Genomic DNA, 23,564 nt, shown 5'->3' with positions numbered 1-23,564 from the left:
TCTACCTTAGAAAACACGGTGGCTCCCTTCAACTGATCGAACAGATCATTGATTCTTGGCAAGAGATACTTGTTCTTCATAGTCACCTTGTTGAGCTGTCTGTAATCTATACATAACCTCATCGACCCATCTTTCTTATTCACAAAAAGTACCAAAGCACCCCACGGGGAAAAAATCGGTCTCCCAAAACCCTTGTCAGTTAACTCTTCACAAGAAGTGTGTGAAGTGTGCAGTGTCACTCCTACGAGACTCGACCTACCAATGGTGGAATACTCTTGTGTCCGTTTCACCAAGAGAGAGGATAACTTAGGTTTTGCGAGACCGATTTTTTCCCCGTGGGGTGCTCCTGTACTTTATGCTATATATCAATTCAAACACATATAATAACAATGTAGTTGTATTATTTACATACAACTTACGTCGGTACTCAAAATGTGGCGACTAGTTCGGCTTAGTCCACTTATTTTTCTTTTCCCCGATCTAGGCCCAGATTTTATAATTATTGATCTAAAATGATAGAAATTCATTCATTCCATCATCATATTAATCGAGGCACTTGAAAAGTCATAATTGGGCAAAATGACCATTTTACCCCTGGGTCTAAAAGTCGATTTTTAGCATATTTTCTCATTAACCAGGCCTAGCTGAATACTTTTTATACTAGAAGCAGCCCACTATTCTCATTATTTCACACATTCATCACCTATTTTACAACTTATGCAAAATGGTCCTTAGTTGGAGTTTCCATGAAAACTACTTCGCAAAAGTTGTTTATTTCACAACCATGATTCTTTTCTTCCATAAAATTTCAGAAAATGACATGAACACTCTCATGTTAAAACCCTAAACTTTTAACTATTTTGCAAAATAGTCCCCTTATTTGAAAGCTCATGCTACAAGGGTTCTAAAAGTACAAGAATCATCAAGAAAAACCATCAGGATCACTTACTTGTAAAGAGACTAGGTGGCTGAAATTTCAAGCTTAAAAAACCCCTCTAATGGCTACTATTTTCACTGGAAAAATGGAGAAGAAAGATGACCCCTTTGATTTTATTTTAATATTCAATTTGCTAATGTCATCAATTACCAACCCTAGTCATTTTTTGACTTTTTGACTCCTCATGTCTCTATGGCCAGGTAACTTGGCTTTTAAGGGTTTAATTTCCCTTTAAAGACCCCCAATTTAAGTTCTATAGCTATTTGACACCCTTAGCTATCAAAATTGGACTTTTGCACTTTATGCGATTTAGTCATTTTTCACAATTAAGCACGAAATCGCTAAAATTAATTCACCAAAATTTTCATACTCTCATATAATCATGCCACAACACATAAATAATATTAAAAATAATTTCTCTGTCCTTGGATTAGTGGTCCCAAAATCACTGTTCCGACTGGGCCTAAAATCGAGCTATTACAGCCCCTACGTGGGCCTTAGGTGATTGGTGGATCAGGTGGACAAAGACTACCCTTTTTTCCAATTTTTCCCCCTGATGATGTCGATGTTGCGATACCCAGAGGTGAGTATCGTGATACCTCAGGTAGTTTCGAGCCTTAAGGTCTTCTTGGAAAGGTGGATATCACCATACCCAAAGTGGATATCGCGATACCACTGAAAGGTGTCTCCAATCTTCCATATTGTTGAAGGTGTTGCAATTCCAAGGTGTGGATATCATGTTACCATTTCCTTGGTTGCCATTCTTGCTCATTTCCAATATCCAACATACCCCTACACCACTCAATCACATGTTAGGCCCGCCAACAATACTATTTGCCAAATTGGGTCACAAAATGAGCAAAAACAAGACGTTTTCACTTATTAACAAAAAACTATGTAAAAGACACTATTTTTCTCAAGAATAGTTCCTTAAACATACAGGGAAAGCCTAATTAGCCATATCAATTTGTGGCAGATCGACAAGTAAGAAATAAAATCTCTAAGAATCTACCAAAATATGGTTGCCAACGTCATCCTTTCTTGTAGCCCACATGCAGGCTTTATGGCTAAACACAGGTTGATATGGCTCAACATAAGGTTGTTGTGGCTCAACATAAGGCTGTGTTGCAACACAGACATTGCATGTCACGCCACACAAGGCATTTTGTGGTTTAAGATGTTTTTCTCATGCTTTCACAGCCCGAGAAGCTTGTGCATTACTCACCCCAAGTTCCAACGTCAATTGGGCCTAAAATGCTGCACACTTAAATACCCAAATTAAACGTACCTAAGACTCGTGTCGACCTAATAGGTTATCAACACTTAAAAATGTGTTAGAAATACTTCTTTTTATTAAATTTTAATCCTAAGCTACTAATATTGAAAATATAATAATTAATTATAAAATACCTAGAAAACAAACTCATTAAGTGTGGGAATGACCTAAAATAACTACTACAAGTGACATCAGGCCATCAACACCATCGTTGAATAACTGGATTTGGAGCCATACTTGTAATCCATGATGTGGGCGCTTTCTTAGCATCGTTTTGAATCATCCCCATGCCTCGTACAGGAACTCACCTTTGTATTGTTTGAAATTTGTAATTTCTTGTTAGAGCTGAATTGTTCGACTAATCGAGGAAATTTTATAGAAAAATGTTCTGCTAAATCATTCCATGTGGTGATGGAACTTGGTTCTAACAAATCCAACCAATCAGTCGTATTGTCGCATAGAGAAAATGAGAATAATCAAATATGCACGGCATCATTAGATACCTCGTTTTACTTGAAGGTGTCGCATAGATGAAGAAACTGCTTTGAGTGCTAATTTGGGTTTTCAACTATATTCCCTTTGAACTGAAGCACAATTTGAATCATTTGTAGAGTGGTCGTGTTTATCTCGAAATTATTAGAGCTAACTGTCGGTCATTCTATGCTTCCTCGCACCATTCTAGTGTAGGTAGGGCGTACTCGCGCAATGTCCTTTATTCCATTGGGACTTCTTCCCATATGGTTCTTTGTTTCTCTCTTGGTTCTTCAAACAATGGATTTTCTTGTGGTAAATTTATAACCACGGGTGGATCAATGTTCATTGTTGGATGGTTGCGTCTAATAATTTACTTTGAATCTGGGTATGATTCAATTGGAGTGCTAGAGCTTCAAGTCATAAACGACTTGAAAATAAATAAAATTAAAAACTATATCTATAGGTCTTAACATTTCTACTTATCTTACTATTTGCAAAATTATTTTCAAAATTTATTGTCAAAACCTCCCCAGAACGGTGACAACTTGATCACCTATAAATGAGTTATCATTTATAGTTAAAACATTAACACCAAAAATATAAAAATTAAGAACAGTGGTGTCCGCAAGTGCACGGGTCAAATTGTAATATAGTTTAGTACAACGAAATACTTTGGAAGTATTCCGAATATCATACCCAATGAGGGATGGAATTGTAACAGCCCATTTTTTAGTGAAATCGAAACAGTGGTTTATAGACCACAAATTCAACCTGAAAATGAAGCTTTTCTTATTTTATTATATGGTCTGTATTATGATAGGCATGTCGTGTGAAAATTTTGATATGAAGATTTTATCAATTAAGTGTTTAATTACGAGGACTAAATCGAATAAAATACGAAAGTTAAATTCTAGTAGCTTTAAGGATTAAATAGCTATAGAATTCAAAACTAGAGGTCCTTATATGGTAATTAGACTATTAAAAAAAATTATGTAGATTTTTTGTGACTCATCCATGGAAAAATTAGAAAAGAGTAGGGACAAAGTTGGAATTGAAATAATTTAATTAATTAAAAGATGATAAATAGAAATATCATCTTATTTTTGTCATCTTCAACCCCAAAATTATATGAAAACCCTAAAAGAGAGAGAAGAAACTTTCAAGGCTTAATTGGGTAAATTTCCTTGTCCCATTATTAGTAATTTTGATATTTTTGAAACTGGGATAACTTAAACTATCTATTTGGGGGGATTAATTTGAAAAGTTATCAAGGTATGAAATTTGGGTCATGGATGAATACGCTGAAAATTAGAAATTTATGGTAGAAAATGAAAAGTTGTTGATAGATAAACAACTTTTACAAAGTGATTTTTGATGAAAACATGATTTAGGGACTAAAATGTAAAGTTGTGAAGTTTAATGAAAAATTCTAATTTTTTATGAATACATGTGCTGTAAATTTTTAATGGGGTTTTAGTTAGGCTTGGAATAGGGAGTAAATTGTACAAATTTCATTTTTTGGGCCTAGGGACGAAATTGGAATTTATGGAAAAGTAAGGGGCAAAATGGTAATTTTTTCTAGAATGTAAACTGAGTCAAAATGAGTATGAAATATGAGATATTGATGATTAAAGCTATTTATATAGATTCGGACAACACAAATTCGAGGTTAGATCGAGGAAAAGAAAATGTTTCGAATTAGTAGATTTTATACGCGAACAAGTGTCGAGGTAAGTTCATGTAACTTAATCGAGTATGTAATTATGTTAACTGAATGTTATGCTTGTATGTAATGTGACTTATATTGGAATGTATTACTTGAATGCTATAATGGACAATTTAATACATGCTTGAAATGATGAAAAAGGGTTAAGTCCTGATTGAATATTGAATTCCGATAAATATATGTGCTTTCCTGAAATAGATGAGGTCTTGCATTTGTTGCAGACGGGATTTAGCTCAGATGAGTAATCCTATTAACCTCATTATAGAAAGGATTTAGCCCAGATGAGTAATCCTGATATAATACCTCTCGAGTATATGTTATGATTACGATTTAGCCTGGACTAGTAATCCTAATTGAGCTCTTTTGAGCATAGGTTATATAAAGGATTTAGTCTAGACTGGTAATCCTGGTATACAATATGTGTTCCTTAATTAAGTGCCCTAATTGGTACCCTTGAATAAGAATTGACGGATTATTAATCGTACGCCTCGAGTGTACTACTTGAGCATCCTTCGGAATTTCAATGATTCAACGGACATAAAACTCTTGACATGGCATGAGAATTATTAGATGAAATGATAATTGTTTGAAAGAATATTGCATGATGAGCTTATCTATGTTTACTTGCTTGATATAAAGATTTTGGTGACTAACATGTTTGATTGAATGCATATGTTTAGGCAATTTAGCCAAATGGATGGAAAACATTATATTGTATGCTTAGATTTAATAAACGGGATTGGTAAGTTTAGTTTCCTTTATACGAACTTACTAAGCATGTAATGCTTACTCCGTTTTATTTTTCTCCTGTTTTATAGTGCTTGGAAGCTCGCGAAGGTTGGAGATCGTTGGAGCATCGTCACACTGTCAACTAGTTATTTTGGGTATACTTAGTAAAATCATTTTGATATAATGACATGAATAGGACAACTTGACCATTAGTGGCTTGATAATAATGCTTATAATCTAGCCATTAGAATGGCTAGTAATGGTTTTTTTATATACTTGTAATGTCATGTTATGGTAGCTAAATATATGTTAAGTAGTTGATAAAACTATGTATAATATACGGATTGAACCAAGGTAAGATTGTAAGCATGTATGAATATAATGGTATGCCATGACGAATGATGAAATTTGTTTAATTTGAATACTTGAATTGGTTGGAATGTGTTTGGTATGTTTTAGTGCAGGGAAGTGGTAAATTTGGGTGACAAATGAGGCTCAGAAATTGCTTTATTTTGTCCACACGGGCGTGTATCTAAACCATGCGTGACACACGGCCTGGTACATAGGCGTGTGGATAGGTCTTGTGTCCCCTGTACATTGATTTTGAGAGACAGAATGCTCAAAATTGAGCATACGGGCGTGTGTCTTGGCCGTGTGAAACGTGCACCTAATTTCGAAAAGAATTAATTAACCACCCGGCCTAGCACACAGGCGTGTGGCATGGCCGTGTGCACAAGTCAGAGAGTTACATGGGGTCGAACATAGCCTGTAGCATGATCGTGTCCCTTAGACCACACGAGCGTGTGAGCCCTGCACCTTGGAAAATTTTTGAAATTTTTCAAAAAATTCTTAGAGGTCCCGATTAAGTCCTGGCTCGATTTTAATGCTTGTATTGGGCCTCAAGGGTCCATTTAAGGGACATTATGAATGAATTCGGCATTTGAATAGTAATTTACATAAATTAATTGTAAAATGTTCTGAAAGTTTTGGGAACGCTCTGAAACCCTGTTCTGACGACGGATACGGGTTAGGGTAATTACAGGAATAAATAATGAAAACATTTTACAACAGTAAGTCTAAGTAGTAGTAATTAATTCATATATTAAGATAAACCATAAACTAGATAAGTGAGATAAAAATAAATAAATAAAGAATAAAATAAACAAACGACTTAAAAATCAATAAACCAATCAGGAAGATTAACTCGCTTCAAGCTTTGTATTTAACTTTGGATTAGGGTTTTAGGGTGAATTAGCTACCGATTAACCAATTATTACCTCATAGCCTCTAATTAACTTATAGATTGGTTGATACACGCTTATCTCCCAACCTCACTTTCTCAACTAGGATAAATTATGATTTACTCATTTCAATTTATCTTTCGACCTCGTTTAGCCTATGATAACTTTCTAAGATTGTCAGTCCTAGTGGTTTAAACACACCTAATTCATACCAACTAACCCCTCTCGGGAAACTCTAAATCCTCCGTTAATCACATCCCCATCCACTTATTAATCTCCCCTAAGGGATTTAGCCACTCATATTATTCATAATCTCTATCTCCATTGAATGAATCATGTAAAGAACAGGATTGATTTGGAAGAGAATTGAATAATCGTAGATTGAATATCAAATGAGGATGGAGTAGTAAATTTGGAATAGAGAATTAAATTGAATGCAAAATAAAATTAACTGAAATACTTTAATTAAATAAATAAACTCTTAAATCAAAACTAATTTCAAGACGAAAACAAAATAGTATTAAAAAGCTAAAAAGAAAATAATCTAAATCTACTCCTAAACTACTAGGGTTTTTGAAGGTGTTTAGGATGACTTAGTTAAATCAAACTCCTAATGCCTTATTTATAGAAGTGTTGGCAACCCAAACTAGGTCTTTAGCACGTCCTAGGTCATTGTATAAAGTTGATTGTGTGAACGAAAATAACCTCGAATTACTTGGGCAAGACGTTGAACTGTGTCGTGCCACACCCCTTGTGTGGCATGACACAACACCCTATTTCTGCCTTATGTCGATTGTTTTGTACTTTGATGCCCAGGAAGCTTGTGCATCACTCATCCCTTGCTTCCACGTCAATTGGGCCTTTATATCTTCATCCTACACATTCAATTAAGCATATTAGCACAACCTAAGGCCCGTGTTAGCATATTGGGTCACAAAACTTACAAAATGTGTTAAACAACACTTATTTTATTGATATTTATTCCAAAGGCCTAATTTTTGAAAACGTAATAAAATTCTAAGGGTCTGTTTGATTGCCAGTAAAATATTTTTCGTAAAATGATTTCGGGAAAATGTTTTACTTTTCTGTAAAATAATTTACTGGAAAATATTTTCTGGTGTTTGATTGAATCTGTGTAAAATGTTTTCGGCTGTTTGGCAGATTTCCTGGAAATATTTTTCGAAAAAATTGTTTTTACATATATTGATATATATTAATAAATTTTTATATTTTATATTATTTTTACATATATTGCAATGATTTATTTATAATAATACTCAATTATTAAGCCACATATTAATCGTTATAAATTGAAAAAAATTAATATCAAATAAATTATTTGTAATTGTGTTAAAAAACAAGTATTGAATAATTAAAAAACAAGTTACTGGAAAATCGATAAATAGAAGCAATTTTCTACCGGAAACGAAGGAAGGAATGAATGAGGGGATAGAGAGGAGAGAACGGAAAATGTCTTACGAAAATTGAAAGGGTAAGACATTTTCCCTAAAATGTAACCCATTTTCCCTTGTTTTGGAGTTCATTTTCCAAATGGAAAATGTTTTCCGCCAATCAAACGCTGGAAAAGTTGGAAATGATTTTCCAGAAAATCAATTCCTTCAATCAAACAGACCCTAAATTGCTTAGAAAACAAACTCCTTAAGTACGGAATTGACCTGAATTAACTACTACCTTTAACGACAGGTCACCTTTATGTCTTCTTCTGCAAAGTTCAAAATTCAGAATGTCTAAATCTTTTATAGGAACTTTAACACTGCCCACTGACATTAATGATTGTTGATCCTGAGCTTTATCTAACCTGACAGTCCTTGGAGGCTATCTCTAGGGTCTTCGAGACTCTCTAGCTCATTTTGGCAAAGATTGCGAACTAAAAGTCCTAACTCTTTCCGAAGGCTTAGGAAGGCTCAAAAGGGCTCACTTTTCTTATGCAAGCCCATAGCTTGCTCCATCACTTTTGCTTGTTCAGTTAGATCAGAAAATTCATTGAGTTTATGTGAAACTAATTGATCCCAGATCTCATCATGCAGTCCATAAAGGAATTGTTAATAGCTTTCCTCTTCTGTCGCTCTAATTCAATAGCGTACTTGTTGAGTCATAAAAGTTCTCGCTCATAATCAACCACTAACATATCACCTTATTTTAGCATTATAAATTATTTCTTTTTGTCTTCCAGATACAATTCGTCAATATATTTCTTCTGGAACTCGCATTGAAAGAATGCCCAAATAATCCGATCAACTGGCACATGACGGGTAACTGTCAACCACCACTGATACGCCTCCTTTTTCAAGAGGGATACTACGCACATAACACACTTGTGCGGGGAACATTCTAACTGTTACAGTACTTATTCTGTCTATTCTATTCGGGCTTCGACTAATGAGGGATAACACCTTTCAATCCCTTGAATTCAGTCGCTTTATATTTCCACAACTCCTTTATCGGAGCTCGCTAAGTTGTGGCTACTAGTGCAACTTGTGGAGCAGCTCCCACCACTCACTGAAGGACTTTTGTTATCATGCAGAGCAAATTCTCATCACCTTAACCTTCTCGGTAAGATCTATCAGCTTTATTTTGTTGAGCACCGACTTGATCAACATCAAGTGTCTCAATCTTAATCTTAGTCTCACCCTCAATGAAGTTATCACTACTGTACATATCATCATAAATAGCATTTCTTGATTCCTCTGACATTTTCAATTATAAACAAAGAATTCATAATCAGTATCCAAATCTCGACTCAGACTCGATTCGACCTTGGCATGTACCTCTAGACTCAACTTTGAGCTCGATTTATTTCGAGAACTAGTTAAACTTGTAGCTCTGATACCACTAAATATAACACCCCATATCCAACCCGATCATTGGGTCCAAGCTAAAGGATGTCACATTCATTGCTGGAGCAACTATGAACAATTATATATACAATACAACCATTTATACATCCAGGTAAGTATAATACCAATTCATAATATGTTACATAATCATTTTCAAGTGTTATACGAGCTTACGAAAACTCGAGATCAATTGAAGGCTAATATGCAAAGTTTAAAAAATGTTTTGGGTTGGCGTCGCGACTCTTATGGTGCAAGTCATGACCTAGAAGACAGTAAGTTGACGTAGTGATGATAAAGGCTAGTGTTGCAACATCCATGGGGTGGTGTCATGACATTACAAGCAGAATCCTATAAATTCATTCCTTTTTAGTTTCATCCTATCATTTGACAAAGTATAGCTAATTTTATAAACCAAATTAACAAACATCATGATATAAAGGTTATATTCCACATCATAAACCAAAAAGACTTTAACCATTCATAAGCTATTTCATTTTTCATACATATATTGCTCAATTTGACCAATTTGACCATTTATAACCCAAAAATAGGTTCAACCCTAAGTACTTGCAATTTATCAAAATGTAAAAAGCTATACAAACTTTATTAAGTCAAGAGCTACAAAATAGATGCTGAATTCACCTCTTGAGACTTCAAGGTCCACCTAAACCTGTGCATGGAATAAACAAACCGTACGTTGAGCGATAGAGCTCAGTAATGCTTTCATGATACAACTCAATGCAACATTAGCATTAGCAAATGATTACAATAAATTCAAGTTCAATGTATAACCAATTCATATTCTATCATGCCAAGAATTTCCATTATAGTATGTATATGTATATACATATAGCAATTTGTATATAAATTCATTTAACATTTGCAATAGATTTCACCATATCATACCATTCATCAAATGCCAATCTATATACCAATTGAAACATTCAATACCATTTAAGTCTCAAACATATATACTTTTAACAATAGGATATCCAATTCCCATATTCAATCAATATCATTTATCCATTCAATTTACAATTTGATTTTCTTTATGGAGTCTATTGACTCATTCATATTCGGTTCGGCCCTTAGAGCTCGTTTCTAATCGCTTCGCATAATATTTTATATGCTTTCTTTATCATAAATTACATATATGCACATATAGTTCTATATCATTTCAATTCAATATCATTTATCGTGCTTATGTTTTATAATCCCTATTAACTTGACTCTAACTCGGACGGATACATAGATTATCCAACCAACACACAAGTCTAGCACCGAAGTGCATCATCGAATAAACAGAAGTAAGGGAAATAGGCAGACATAGTGCATATTGGTGCACGACGTGCATCCTGGCACACAAAACACATCCTGACACACGAAGTGCATTCTAGCACACGAAGCACATCCTGCAGCACGAAACGTATCTCAGCACATGAAGTGCATTAACCCGTAGACAATCTAATCCTATGGCATGCCAACTATATTCGACACAATCCAAACAACTAATAGGGTACCAATAATCCAATCACATTATATAAATCAATTCATATTTCATATTCTTAATTCATTTCATCGTCAATTCATATATATTCAATATCATATAGCAAATTTCAATCCATTTTCATATCACATATCATGTCTCAACTAACTCATGCTACTTTCTATTTATTCAATTCAATCCATTATCTCGATATTCAATATCAATCATAGCAAATCAATTCATGTGACCATTATTTACTCACCTTAATACTCAATCATGCAATTTAACATGAATATGCAAATAATATATTTATCTTGAATCATAAAATTACAAACCGAATCTTTGCGTCACTCGTCGACGACTCTCCCTTTTCCTTTCCCTCTCGACAGCTCAACGTCGTTTTTAGCTACGATCGATAATTAATAAATGAACAATATTAGAATTCATCTCATTCTCATTCAAACACAAAACCAAGCATATTTTGTATTTTATTCAATTTAGTCCTTGTACTCAGGATAAGCATATCTTTCGATATTTAGCATTAGGGGTGAGCATTCGATCGAATCAAAAATTTTCGAGTTAATCGAATTTTCGAATCTTATTTTATCATCCTAACTTAATTTGAAGTTTTCTCGAATCGAGTCGAGTGAGATAGAATTCGAATAGAATCGAATCAAATATATTTGTTCAAGTTAAAATGTTTTTTTTAAAAATGACTTTAGTGTTGTTTATTTTTATGTAATTTTTCAAAAAAATATTTTTTCATACAACAAAAAATTGAAGTAAATAAGTGAATAAATAAGTGAGTAAATAACTAAAAAATAATTAAAAAGAAAAAGAAGGAATGAGGGTTTATTTTAGGGTTCTTTGAGAAAAATAGATTTTAGGGTTTGAATTGAATGAAAAAGGAGGTTTGAATTGAAGAAAAATAATTTGGGGTTTGAAATTTGCTGGGGGTTTGATTTGGGGGAGGAATTGGGATTTGGGAAAATAAATCTTTGGGGCTTGGGCAGACGGGCTTGGGGAAATGGAAAATATAAAATGTTTGGGCTTAGGGGAAATTGGGTTTAAGTAAAAGCCTAAAATTTAAAAAAATTAAAAAAATATATAGTTTATATTCGGTTTATTCGAATTATTCGATTAACTCGATCCGAATAATTCGAAATTCGAATTTTTTTCGATTTTTTAGAATCAAATCGAATTTTGCTCACCCCTATTTAGCATCAGATCAAAATCTAATTTCACTTTATTTCATTAGGACCCTATACTTTCTATTCCTAACATAATATCATAACATATTTTCAGTTTATTCAATTTGGTCATTAATGTTACAAAGTTAACTATCAAGCTTATTAAACTTTACAATTTAGTCTTTATCATAATCTAAGATTAATTTCTATCCATATCAAACCTAATTCATCAATTCCTCCACAACGGCAACTTGTTAATAATTCAACAATTGAACAAATTGATACATGGGCCAGCTAAATCAAGCTCCAATAATCATAAATCTATAAAAAAAATTACATTATAAAAAGCTTGATTACCTTTGAACTTACTTGGTCAATTGTTCAAGCTCCAAAATTGGAGTTTTCTTTGTTTTGTTTCTAAGCCACGTACTTTTGTTTATATACTAAGATTAAGTTATAATTAATCTACTTTAATTATACATTAATTATCTCTTAATTAAACTTAATGGCATCCACCACCATCATCCACTATTTAATATTACTTTATTTACTATTTTGGTCATTGAGATAATTACCATTTAGATCTCTTAAACTTTTTATTAATTAAAACTCAATTGTGATTAGATTTTTACAATTTAATCTCTGAGCTTTAATTAATTATTTTTTTAGCTAAATTACTTAACCGAATTTTATTATGTTCTAATATTAACTCCGTAAATATTTCTATTTTATATTTACGGACTCAATAACAAAAATTAGATTCTAAAACTGTATTTTCTAATACCACGAGAATTCGAGTCGATACATTCTCTCCATTTTTTACATTTAAAAATTCACATCCAATGTTATGACCATTAAACTCTTTTGTCAGATCAGTTAGTGTGACATTTTGAAATTAGTTGTATAACAAAACAGTATTACAATGGACTTGAATTTAACAAATAATTGAAGAAATAAATACCAAAATTACACATGAACTTTGATATAATTTCAAAATTATACACAAACTTCAATTTGGTGCATTTGTATACATCAAGCTTTAATTTTTGTTCGATTTTCACATTGCACTAACCTCATTATCTATGTCATGTTTTTTTGTTTTTTATTATGTGCAAATTGCTGACATGACATTTTGGTAGGTTGAAAAAAAAAACAAACAAATTTAAATTTAAATAAAAAAATACAAATTTCCTAGGAGAAATAAGAAACTCTTTCTCAAATGTGTTTATTTTTTTTTTCAACTTAATAAGATTTACACATGATTTAATGAAAATTTGTCACATAAATAACGAAATTAATGAAATGTAAAAATTGAACCAAATTTAAAATTTGATGTATACAAAAACACCAAAATAGAATTGGTGCATAACATTACAAATTGTATTAAAAATAATGTATTATCTCAATAATTTAATAATGTTGTAAATTGAATCTGAGTAATAGCACAAGAAATTTGACTATCGTCTTAAATTTGAGTGTCGCATACCATTTTCATGCCATAGATTAGGTTTTGAATTGTATCACTGCAGGCCTCACCTCAAAGTGTAGAGAATCTTGCACAAAAAGATCTGTTATCACAAAATAGTTCTTTTCTCGTCCTTTATTTGTTTTTTTTTCCTCAACTTCCAAGACAAGAAAAATCAATAATAATTTTTTTTACATAAAAGTAGAATATTTTGAATTTTGGAAGTATGGGCTGAAACGTATTTATATACGTATATGTATATTTATATAAACAAACAAAACGACCAAACGTTAACTAAGGTCTCAACCTCAAAAACCTAAAAATGGAGTCTTAACCCTAACCAGTGTATATATGACCTGAAATTCAGTACACGCTACAAAAGAACCCTAATTGACATTGCTGGTAGTGAAACAGGGATCCTCAAAATTACATCCTCAACCATACCTTACTTTCCCTAAAATTGTCGAAAAACTAGACTCGACTTACCTCTTTGTTGGGTCCATTGTCGTATCTGTTCATGAAAGCAAATACATTCCCGGCAGCCCCAAAGAATGATATGGAGCTATTCTTATTGTTTCTTTTTTTCTTTTTCAAATCTGCTTCATGAGATTTTGATGGAAAGAAAGGAAAAGAACCGAATCGGACAGAGGATGTGAGGGAGAACATATAACTCAAAACAAGGGAATTTCCCATTCCGAAAACCCAAGCCTTTGGACTAGCTTCTACAATCAAGATTGCACAGCCAATCTCTGAAGATGCTCACAGAAGACTTGTAAGCTTACATCATCTGTAAAGATTATATCTGATCCTTGAGCTATGTCGGTGGCATTATTGTAGGTGGCTGATGGGTTCAACTTTGCCAATAAAAATCTTGCCTGCAAAAACAAACATAAATAAGCAAGCTGCTCGGTAATGTCAAAAAGCGCTATTTATTTTACACACAAAATCAGTTCCTGTTTAAGCCTCTGAGGTAAAATAGAGAATTGGTTTCATAGGCCAAGTGCAGAAGTTCAGTTAACGCACTCAAATGTGGCAAAGACACAAACATGAAACCCCTCTATTGTTTTTGATTCAGACCCAACAGTTACATTGTCTATAAGAGGTTCACAACATGGAACACCAGAACTTGATCAAAACATGCAGCCACATTATAGTGTTGCTAAATAGTGAATGTTTAGTGTACCTAAAAAGTGATACTTGTACTAAGGAAAAAGGATAGCTCAGCCCAAGACAGCAATAACAAATATAGGAACATATTTGCATTGAGTATTATAAACTAGGAACACAATCCATAAGCCAAGAAAAATAAAACTAAAAACTTGGTACAATCCGTCATCTATTGCTAGCCTGATCAAATTCCCTATAAATATGAAAAAACCTATGTTACCCCGATTTGGGTCAGGGTGAATGTCATTCAATTGTTCTAGGTTTTCCATGTATTTAGTGGCTCTTACTCAAATCCTTATACCAACATCTTGAGTCACATCAAACACATGTAACCTTAAGTATCAAAAAACAACAATTATATAAGGAAATATTAGGATAGTCATATGCTTCTACCCAATTAAACCTTGGACCGAAGGAAAGGTAGAGATGAACAAAATATGATCATGTCAAAGCAGGGGGAAGAAATTTATCAAAGCTAAACCCACAGAAGATACTATGAACCAGAAATGCTGAATAATCAAGCTTATGAGAATTTGGTACAAAGAGTTCACAAATGTACTCGATTTTCTAAAAGATTAATTTGCAGAATTTAAGAATAATTAAGATGAAAAATTAAAGAATAATTCAGATTAAAGTGATACTTGGAATCTATTTAAAAAAGACGAAATTCGTAAGGGTAAATTAAGGACACATTTGATATCTCCGGTAAGAATCAGTTTTAAGGAAAGTTGCTCACCTGGGATCCATGCTGATCACATACAACCAATCTGGGGACAGGAAAGCGGTCCCGAATAATAATTTGGGCATCAACCTGGGGTGCTTCCAAAAGAAGTGCAAATGCCTGTTGAAAAATATAGCTTTAGAAAATAGAATCATAGACTGCAGTAACTTAGAAATTGGGTGGTAAACTATAGAACTATAGCAGTACTGAAGACTTCATTGAAGAACAGGCATATTCCCGACGATCTGATATAATATTGTAATTCAGAGATCAAAAAATAGAAAAGGAAATATGCCATAACTATCTCTCTCGTCACAGGAAAAAGGGCCCCATGTTCTTCTGTAAGACAAATTTTAACTCTCCAGAATAAAAGGTGCAAAAATAGGGACATCATACAGATGAAAATTGACATTGAAAAACAGCAACTAGGTTATAAACCACAACATGAATTTGAGAACGTCAGTAGCAAATACAAAAATTACCAGTAAAAGTTCTTGAGTCAGTAACAATAGAACCAGGATAAAAAAAGCCAATTGCCTAGTAAAATAGAACTATCTTATTGGCACCCACTTCCTAGAGTTTAGAGTAAAACATTGCCAGATAAACATAATATGCGTGATAACTTAGCTTTAGAAAACGAAACATCATAAAATATCCATAAAACACTTCACTAATCCTATAAAGTGGTCCAATATACAATGACAAGAGTCATTTCAACAAACACAACCATGCACCAGCCTTTTCCAACAAAGCATATTCCAATTTAGAGAAATTCAGACATCTTAACAAATACCATTATGATTAACCTTATAGTTTCCATTTCTGAGCTACAAGGTGGTGGTATAAGGGGTTTTCTTCTGTAGACTGTCAGTAGTTTAGAATAAAAATTCTCGTAGGCATAGTAATATCAGCACAAGAATAATAAAATATTATTTATGGCTTAGAGAGGCATCAAAATCAGATATCCTACAGCTCCAGCTTATCTTGAACTCAAAGTGATCAATTTTATTATCTTAATGTTAAAAGAAGCCCAACATCAGGCATGTTTACTGAAAATCATTTTTGCACATTATCAATGTAATGATACTATAAAAACCTTTTACATTAAGCTCCAGATTTAACATGAACAAACATACCTGATGTTCGGGTTGATTCTGGTAACCCATGTTGCGCCACTGTGCTATTGTCATACCATGGAAAACAACAATACTGAAATATGAATCCAGCAAGAGAATATGATCAGCAGAAATCGAAGCCACATCTAATAATGCTGGCTGGGGTGGTGAGTTGAACGAATATGATATTAATGATGGTTGAGCCATAACTGCTGCATTAGTAATATTTTCCTTGTTTAACAACACGCGAAAATATGCAGTTTCATCAGGACTGTTGTTAAAAACCTGCCACACAAAAGGAACGGAAAAAAAAAACTCGTATATAAACATAGGTTGATTAAATATTATAAAAAGGCTGGAAATTAGAAACAAAGAAGCAATTACCTGTACAAATTGTGACCGCCGTAGATTGAAAATAAATTGAGGAAACAAAGAAAAGCAAGGGTTTAATGAAAAAGATGATGGATCATTCTCCCGGTAGTTGCCAAATTTGGAACAAAATCGAATGAGATTCCGATCTAACCACCTTGTAGCATCAAACCCCTCCTAAATGAAACAAAAAAAGCTATAATAATTATTAAAAAGTGTGATCACAAGCAACAGTTAAATGTGTCATTGTATTGGCAAGGAGCAAAAAACATAATAGATAGAAAATATAACTAGTGAGAAATCTGGGGGTAGGAGAAAAGCAAATGAAGAGAACCACTCAACATAGGGCAAAGCATTAAGAGGAAGTTCTTATCCATAGCATGGAATATATATAATAAGAGTGGAGAATATTCAATAAACAAAAGCATAATGAACTAAGCAGAAAGTATCAGCTATATACTATAGGCCAACAGTGAATACATCCTAATAAGAAATACAGGAAAACTAGACAAAAGAATACAAGACATTTTAAATTACCTCTGTCTCCATTTTCAGGGAAGTTATTCGTGCCATCACAATAGCTGCAGTCTCTTGATCGAAACCGTGTATTAATTCCTAGAATGGAGAGACATTGGCAGTCAGCTTAAACTAATTTCAAAAAATTTCTCAAACAAACATGATCGATCAAATATTCAGACCAAGACACATGGTAATGACATAAACATCCCAGGGGCACAAAACCTCTTAAATATGACCAAATGGGACATATTTAACACAACGCAAAATAGAAGAAACGGAGAAAGGGGGTATGCTTAATTGTTTTAGACAATTAATTAAACAATCATAGGTACAAAAATGAGACAATCTATACTAACCTCAGTACTAACAGAAATGTCTGCCCATTGTCTTGTCACAGTCGTAACTCGAATAAGTGTTTTACCTTCAGGGTCTTGATAACTGCAATTAGATAAACAATATCACAATCAAATTCATTTTAGTCAATGGTGCAGGCATGCAACAGGTGCATTAACACTTATATTGGCCCGAGGCAAAAGGAACAAAAAGCTTCTCACCTAAGAGAAACAAGCCAGAATGAGTGTGTTTTTGTATGCGTGTATTAGACAGAGAAAGCATGTCTGCGTGTAAAATAAGATTAACATATATAATCCTTATAATAAACACTACTCCAATTTATACAACAAACCATATAACTTTTTCTTTTTTCTATATGCATGATTACCTTGTTTAACACTAAAACATTGAAGCGAAGAAAGTTTGAAATCGTCCCATTATTTCACTATAAAAGGTAAAAGTTAATGAAAAATTTAAGAATTTAAGAACTTCAATCAGGCAGTTTTTTTTTTTGGAAGGGGGGGACACCTACTACCTTATATAAAAGCATGCCAAAGCACAAAAAAGTGTGCGCTTGATCAGATGAATCTTGCCTAAATGGGTGTGAAGCGCTTTTGTCATTTAGCACTAATGTGCAACACCTAGGTGCATGCCTTAAAAAGGCTGATCAAATAACTAAAGGAACAAAGCAAAGAAAGAAATCAAGTATATTTATGTTAAGGTAAATAAAAAGGAGCCTTTCAAGGAGTTTATGCAGCAAACCTTGTTAGAAACTGCAAATAGAACTGTGGATTCACAGTTTCTGGAACATTTGATTGATCAGTTGATGAAAGATCAAATATAACTGTCAAGCAAGTACTCTTGTCAAGGCCACACATTTTCCATGTTGTCGTGTTACCCTCCCCAATGACCGTGTCAGAAACATTAGGTCCTTTCTGCAACAGTCATTGTAATCAGCTTAAATCTCCATAAATACAAGTAGATTGAATCTGCAGTTTAGAGTAAGATATGTTATTAGATTGTTAAATGGACCAACCTTCTCCAATGATGTGCAAGGTCCAATGATTCCCTGAACCTTGATCTCTTTTGAACAACCTATCTCAAGCATGCCACTGAAAGAAAAATTAAAAAGAAAAGGAGAGCTTAGAATGAGTTTGAAATTAATATCCAATAAGCCTTAATCCCAATATCCAAATCCTTTTGTGGTCAGCTACAAGAACCAAGACATGGAATCATTTACATCGTACACTTGAACCCTCCTCCAATTATTCCCATCCACCACCATCCTCTTCTAATAGCTACAAATAATTATGACCTTCACACTTGAGTTTCTTTTATATCCCCTTCAACCTTTCACCCCATGCAACATCAACTTGAACCCCTACCTTATACCCTTTGATCTCGTCAGCCAATACATAATCATTCACAATTAGCATATACACCAAGATATTTAATATGCCTTCCATTATCTCAACCATCAGTATGACAAAGAGAAATGACTCGCGATGATCTTTGGTGCACCTCCTAACTGGAAACCCATCCTTCTCTAGAAATGCTTACGTTCATAACCACTCTTTCAGCATTTCCCATATTATGCTAAGAAAGGAACTATCTTATTGTTCGAAGTCCACCAAAGAATGAGTTTGAATTTTAAACTAAAGATGATATTTCTGGGTCTCTAAAACTACAGCCGAAGATAAGTTACAGATAATGCATGCAGATACAAAAATTAACCTAAAGCAATAGCAAAACTAAAGCTAAAGTAATTTAACGGGTAACCATGACAGGGAGTTAGTTCATTTATGGCAATCAATGCTCAATTCAAAATCAGGAAATTTAACAGAAACCAGCAAGGACACTCCCATTGCTGCACTGTAATACTTGTACTACTTTCAACAATGCAAGCACTCACCTTTGAAACCTTTAGGAAGATTGATTAAGCCAACATAATTATGGCAACATAGAATACTGGCATTTAATCATTTTCACAGATGCAGCTTTCTGACATTTGATAAATTTGTTCTCTGTTTAATTGCAAGGTCAGCAAGGTATGTAAAAATTTTACATTCTCTAACAGTAGCATCACCTAGTGCAGAATGGTGCCACAACTAAGATATGAGGGCATCTAGAACTCCAACAAATAACACAAGGACAATTAGAACTGGAATAAAAATGTGAACTTACCAATAGAATGCAACTATATAGTTATTTATAACAGCATGAATAAGACAAAAGTAAACTCAAAGTTGAACAAGAAGCTTAGATGTGGCACAAGAACTAACTTAAAACATAGGCCAAGAGACTGTTCCCCATCTTCAAAGACACGCTTGAAAGAGTCTTTGAATACAGAATGACCAAAACTTTCAGCTAGAACAACAAGTCCACCTGTCCTTTCAATTGCAACTTTCATTTCAGCAACTCCAACCTAAGAACATACAAAAAGACATAACATATTTATGTACAATTTACATTTTGAAGAATGTTAATCTCAATAGGAATTGTCATTAAACTAAAAGGTTAGTACCAATGGTAAGTGGACTAGATATTAGCATCCACAGTTTTTCGTAAAATAAGGCATTCATCACAAGCCACCAATTGAAAAAAAAATGGCAATTAAAGACATGTCCTCAGATTTCCACAATTTTATCTAATGTGTAAATTTTAAATTATATAGGATACTTAAGGTTTCCAAATAAATTACGTCCTAAATCCCATCAGCTTCAACAGGTTCTTTAATCCATAGTATCAGTTAGAAGGCAGCAGAAAAAAATTGGAAATGAATCCATCCTTATTAAGAGAGCCATACAACATTTAACCAGAGAGGACAGAAGATGAAATTGGGCACATTGAAAATCTGACTTAAGCATATTGATGCAAGTCAATCTAGATCTGCATAGAGACAGAATGACAGATTCATTAGAGAACTTAAAAGTTGGACAAGACAGACCTGATCAAGTGCAGATGCAAAAAGGTCAAGAACATGACCCTGGTCGACCAGTTGTTTTGCAAGACTATCATAAAATTTGACTGCTTTCTTAAAATATGGTGCAGCATCCTTAAAAAGATCTTTATGTGAACGTAAAGGTTCTGACAAGTCTTTGGATACAATCTGCAAAAATCACATAAACCAGTATCATTTTGATGACAGCCAAGAAATACAAATTAAACCAGGAGCAATGCTCAAATCAATATCTTTTCAATCTCCATTTTCTCAATTCAATCACAGTTGTGTATGAATCATTCCTACAACTACAAGGTATTTAAGACCAACATTCATCTTGCACCAAAGAAAAAGTAAATATTCGGGGGACAAGATCTACTTAACTATAAAGCTAACATAAAAGTTCATCAAAGGGTCGGAGACAGAAAGAAGGTAGTTAACAGGAATAACATTAATGAAATAGAATCTCTGTTTTAAAACAATTGCACAAAGTAAATGCACACACACTCAATGTTAACAAAAACATGACCTCTAAAAAAAGTAATTACAGAGCCAGTTTGCTTGTTTATATTGCCTGCAACTTTTAACAAATATCATCCCCAAAGAAACATGACACAGAAACTTCACATCATTTTTAGGGAAATAATAGTTTTAACCATAGAGAGAAGAAAAATGCACCTATATATTAGTGTGTGGGAGTGAACAGAAACATTCAAAATTGGGGGAAAAATAAAGTTCATGCTAATTACGACAAATCATACCCATCTCAACCATGACATATTGTTGGTGTAACATCCCAAAAATTAAATACCATTCATAAGAAAACGAATGGCAAATGCCTCACCACCGGCAACATAAATACTTCCTTTCATTAAGTTGTGGAATGCGTGAAAGTTCAGAAGCTAAACAGAAAATTTAATGGCATTACCGTGCCTGGCCCTTCAGTACATGGCCCACCAACCAAAGCAATAATCCTAGCACCAGTACCAGGCAAGCAGGCCCCAAGAAATCCTGCTGCAACACTTAAGGCCACTCCAGTGCACCTAGACGCCCTGTGTCCCGCTTGTACGGGCCATTGATCCGTTTGCAACTCATCCAAGAGCTACATTGAAATCAACCGACCACTAAATAAAAGAATTCAAACATTGGAAAAACTAATTCCTACAACAAATAAATCAAAACGCACTGAATTGAGCGTGAATTCACAATCAGAAGCGGGCAATAAAAACCGATTAACAACTGTATTCGTAAATCCATTTTGCAGTCCTTTCGGATATCCAGCCGTTGGCCGCCCCCCAGCAGCACGGAGGCCTAATTGCTCCAAAACCTGCTCCTTGGGAATCTCCTTACTCCCCTTGAAAACATAGACCTTCGACATTTCCGTGAACCCCAATTCATGGACAAGTGCTTGAGTCCCGAAAGATACGAAACCGACAAGAGCTTGTTCCGGCAACAATCCAATAGCCTGTTTCAACGCCGATTTAGCAAACACTAGCTCTTCCTCGATCATACAAGTGTCTAACACAAAAACAAAAACCGGCTGCAATTGAGGAGCATTGGAAGGGTTGTTGGGGTAGGGATCCATTTGAAGCGTGTATTGCACGGTGGTATATTGCGGGTAGAGTTCGCAAGGCAGGTTCGTTTCGGAGATCATGGCATAATGCGGCGGAAATTGGTTGCGCTGGTAACAAAACGGACAGATCCAGATCTTGGCGAGGAAATCAACGCGCGAATAGGCGTTGAGGACAGCGGAACATGTCCGGCAGCGGAGAGGAGCGTAAGGGAGAGTAGGAATGTCCGAGTGAGGGCGGATCGGAGCGATGGAAGCGGCCAAGGGAATGACGCACTTGCTGGCTTCAAGCTTGGTGCGAGGCCAGACGTTCCATGTCATCCGTACGCCGTCAACCCCTTCGGGATCGGAGTTCGCCATTATCCGATAAGTTTGAAAACAACTTGGAACCAGATAAATTCAGAAAGGTTACTTGTTCTAGGGTTTTTCAGATTCTTACATAATAGTAACCGAGTGAGTGAATGAGAATTTAGGGTCTATTTCCTTTTTGCTTGTTTTACAGATTTTATGTCGACCCCATGAGAAACTGAAGTGAAAGGGGTCACCGGAAGATCAAATATTGGATTATAGAATCAAACAATAATGAAATACATCTACACTTATCCATACTAATATAACAATTCAAATAAAAAGCAAACCTAATTTTTAAAAATCTACACTTATCTACTAATTCAAATAAAATAACCGATGAGGGATTTTTTATAAAAAATAACCAAAAATCAACTATTTTTTTAATTAAACACAAAAAATAATCTAAAATTTATAGTCTATAGTAAAAGTTGGTAGAGCTAAAGAGTTTCTACCAACGTGCCACGGCAGTAACTAGAAAAAAATTAATTTTTTAGTAGAACTATATAGAATGACGCCACTTGTATAAATATTAGAAAAATACTATAATTTTTTAAATATGAGAGACTTTAAAAAAATTTTATTTTTTATTAGAGTCATTTCATTTGGCGCCACTAGATTGACCGACACCCTTTTACTTTTTTTTTTGTCCATTCTTTCTATTTTTTTTACTTTTTTTAAGTTTTATCTTTATTCTTATTTATTTTATTTACTTTTTATTATTAATTTTAAAAAATTTAAAATGTATATTTGAAATGTTTTATAATATATATTTTTTAAAATTTTAAATATTATTTTTTAAATATTAAATATATTTTTTAATAATATAAAACATTTAAATATTTTAAAGATATGACCTTTCAAATTTATTATTAATTTTATAATATTTTAAATGTATATTTTAAATATTAAATATTTTTTAAATTTATTTTATGATATTTTAAATTATGATTTTTAAATTATTTAAAATATATTATTTTTAAAGATATGAACTTTCAAATTTATTATTTGTTTTATAATTTTTTAAATATATTTTTTAAATATTTTTTAAATTTTAAATATAATTTTTATAAATTATTAATTTTAAAATTAATTTTAA

The 23,564-nt window shown here is 33.5% G+C and overlaps 1 protein-coding gene and 1 non-coding gene across 2 annotated transcripts; one reads left to right on the top strand and one right to left on the bottom strand.

Annotated features, from left to right (window-relative positions):
* Positions 1-2,454: 2,454 nt before the first annotated feature.
* On the top strand, positions 2,455-2,560 carry LOC121225284 (small nucleolar RNA R71). The gene has a single exon (XR_005923163.1). It is a non-coding gene; the product is annotated as a small nucleolar RNA R71 (small nucleolar RNA).
* Positions 2,561-13,611: 11,051 nt separating this feature from the next.
* On the bottom strand, positions 13,612-22,785 carry LOC107887232 (protein transport protein SEC23). Its single transcript, XM_016811411.2, has 12 exons — positions 21,734-22,785; positions 21,476-21,649; positions 20,554-20,715; positions 19,889-20,031; positions 18,643-18,718; positions 18,369-18,541; positions 17,630-17,711; positions 17,292-17,369; positions 16,770-16,931; positions 16,407-16,670; positions 15,286-15,390; positions 13,612-14,257 (listed from the first exon to the last, which is right to left on the bottom strand). The coding sequence occupies exons 1-12, from the start codon at positions 22,475-22,477 to the stop codon at positions 14,111-14,113; spliced, it is 2,310 nt and encodes a 769-aa protein (XP_016666900.1). The 5' UTR covers positions 22,478-22,785; the 3' UTR covers positions 13,612-14,110.
* Positions 22,786-23,564: the final 779 nt, after the last annotated feature.

This window comes from Gossypium hirsutum, chromosome A03 (genome assembly GCF_007990345.1).
Source record: "Gossypium hirsutum isolate 1008001.06 chromosome A03, Gossypium_hirsutum_v2.1, whole genome shotgun sequence".
NCBI lineage: Eukaryota > Viridiplantae > Streptophyta > Magnoliopsida > Malvales > Malvaceae > Gossypium > Gossypium hirsutum.
Note: the sequence above shows the minus strand (reverse complement) of the source record. Positions and strands in the feature narration are given on the sequence as shown.

Bases quoted from the DNA above. Each gene is read 5' to 3' on its own strand.
- LOC107887232 (XM_016811411.2), bottom strand. From the start codon at position 22,477: ATGGCGAACTCCGATCCCGAAGGGGTTGACGGCGTACGGATGACATGG. The intron at 17,712-18,368 runs GTTTGCTGCATA...ATCTAATTGCAG, and splicing joins TATTTGCAGTTTCTAACAAG to TTATCAAGACCCTGAAGGTA. The intron at 15,391-16,406 runs GTATGTTTGTTC...ATTTTTCAACAG, and splicing joins AGAATCAACCCGAACATCAG to GCATTTGCACTTCTTTTGGA.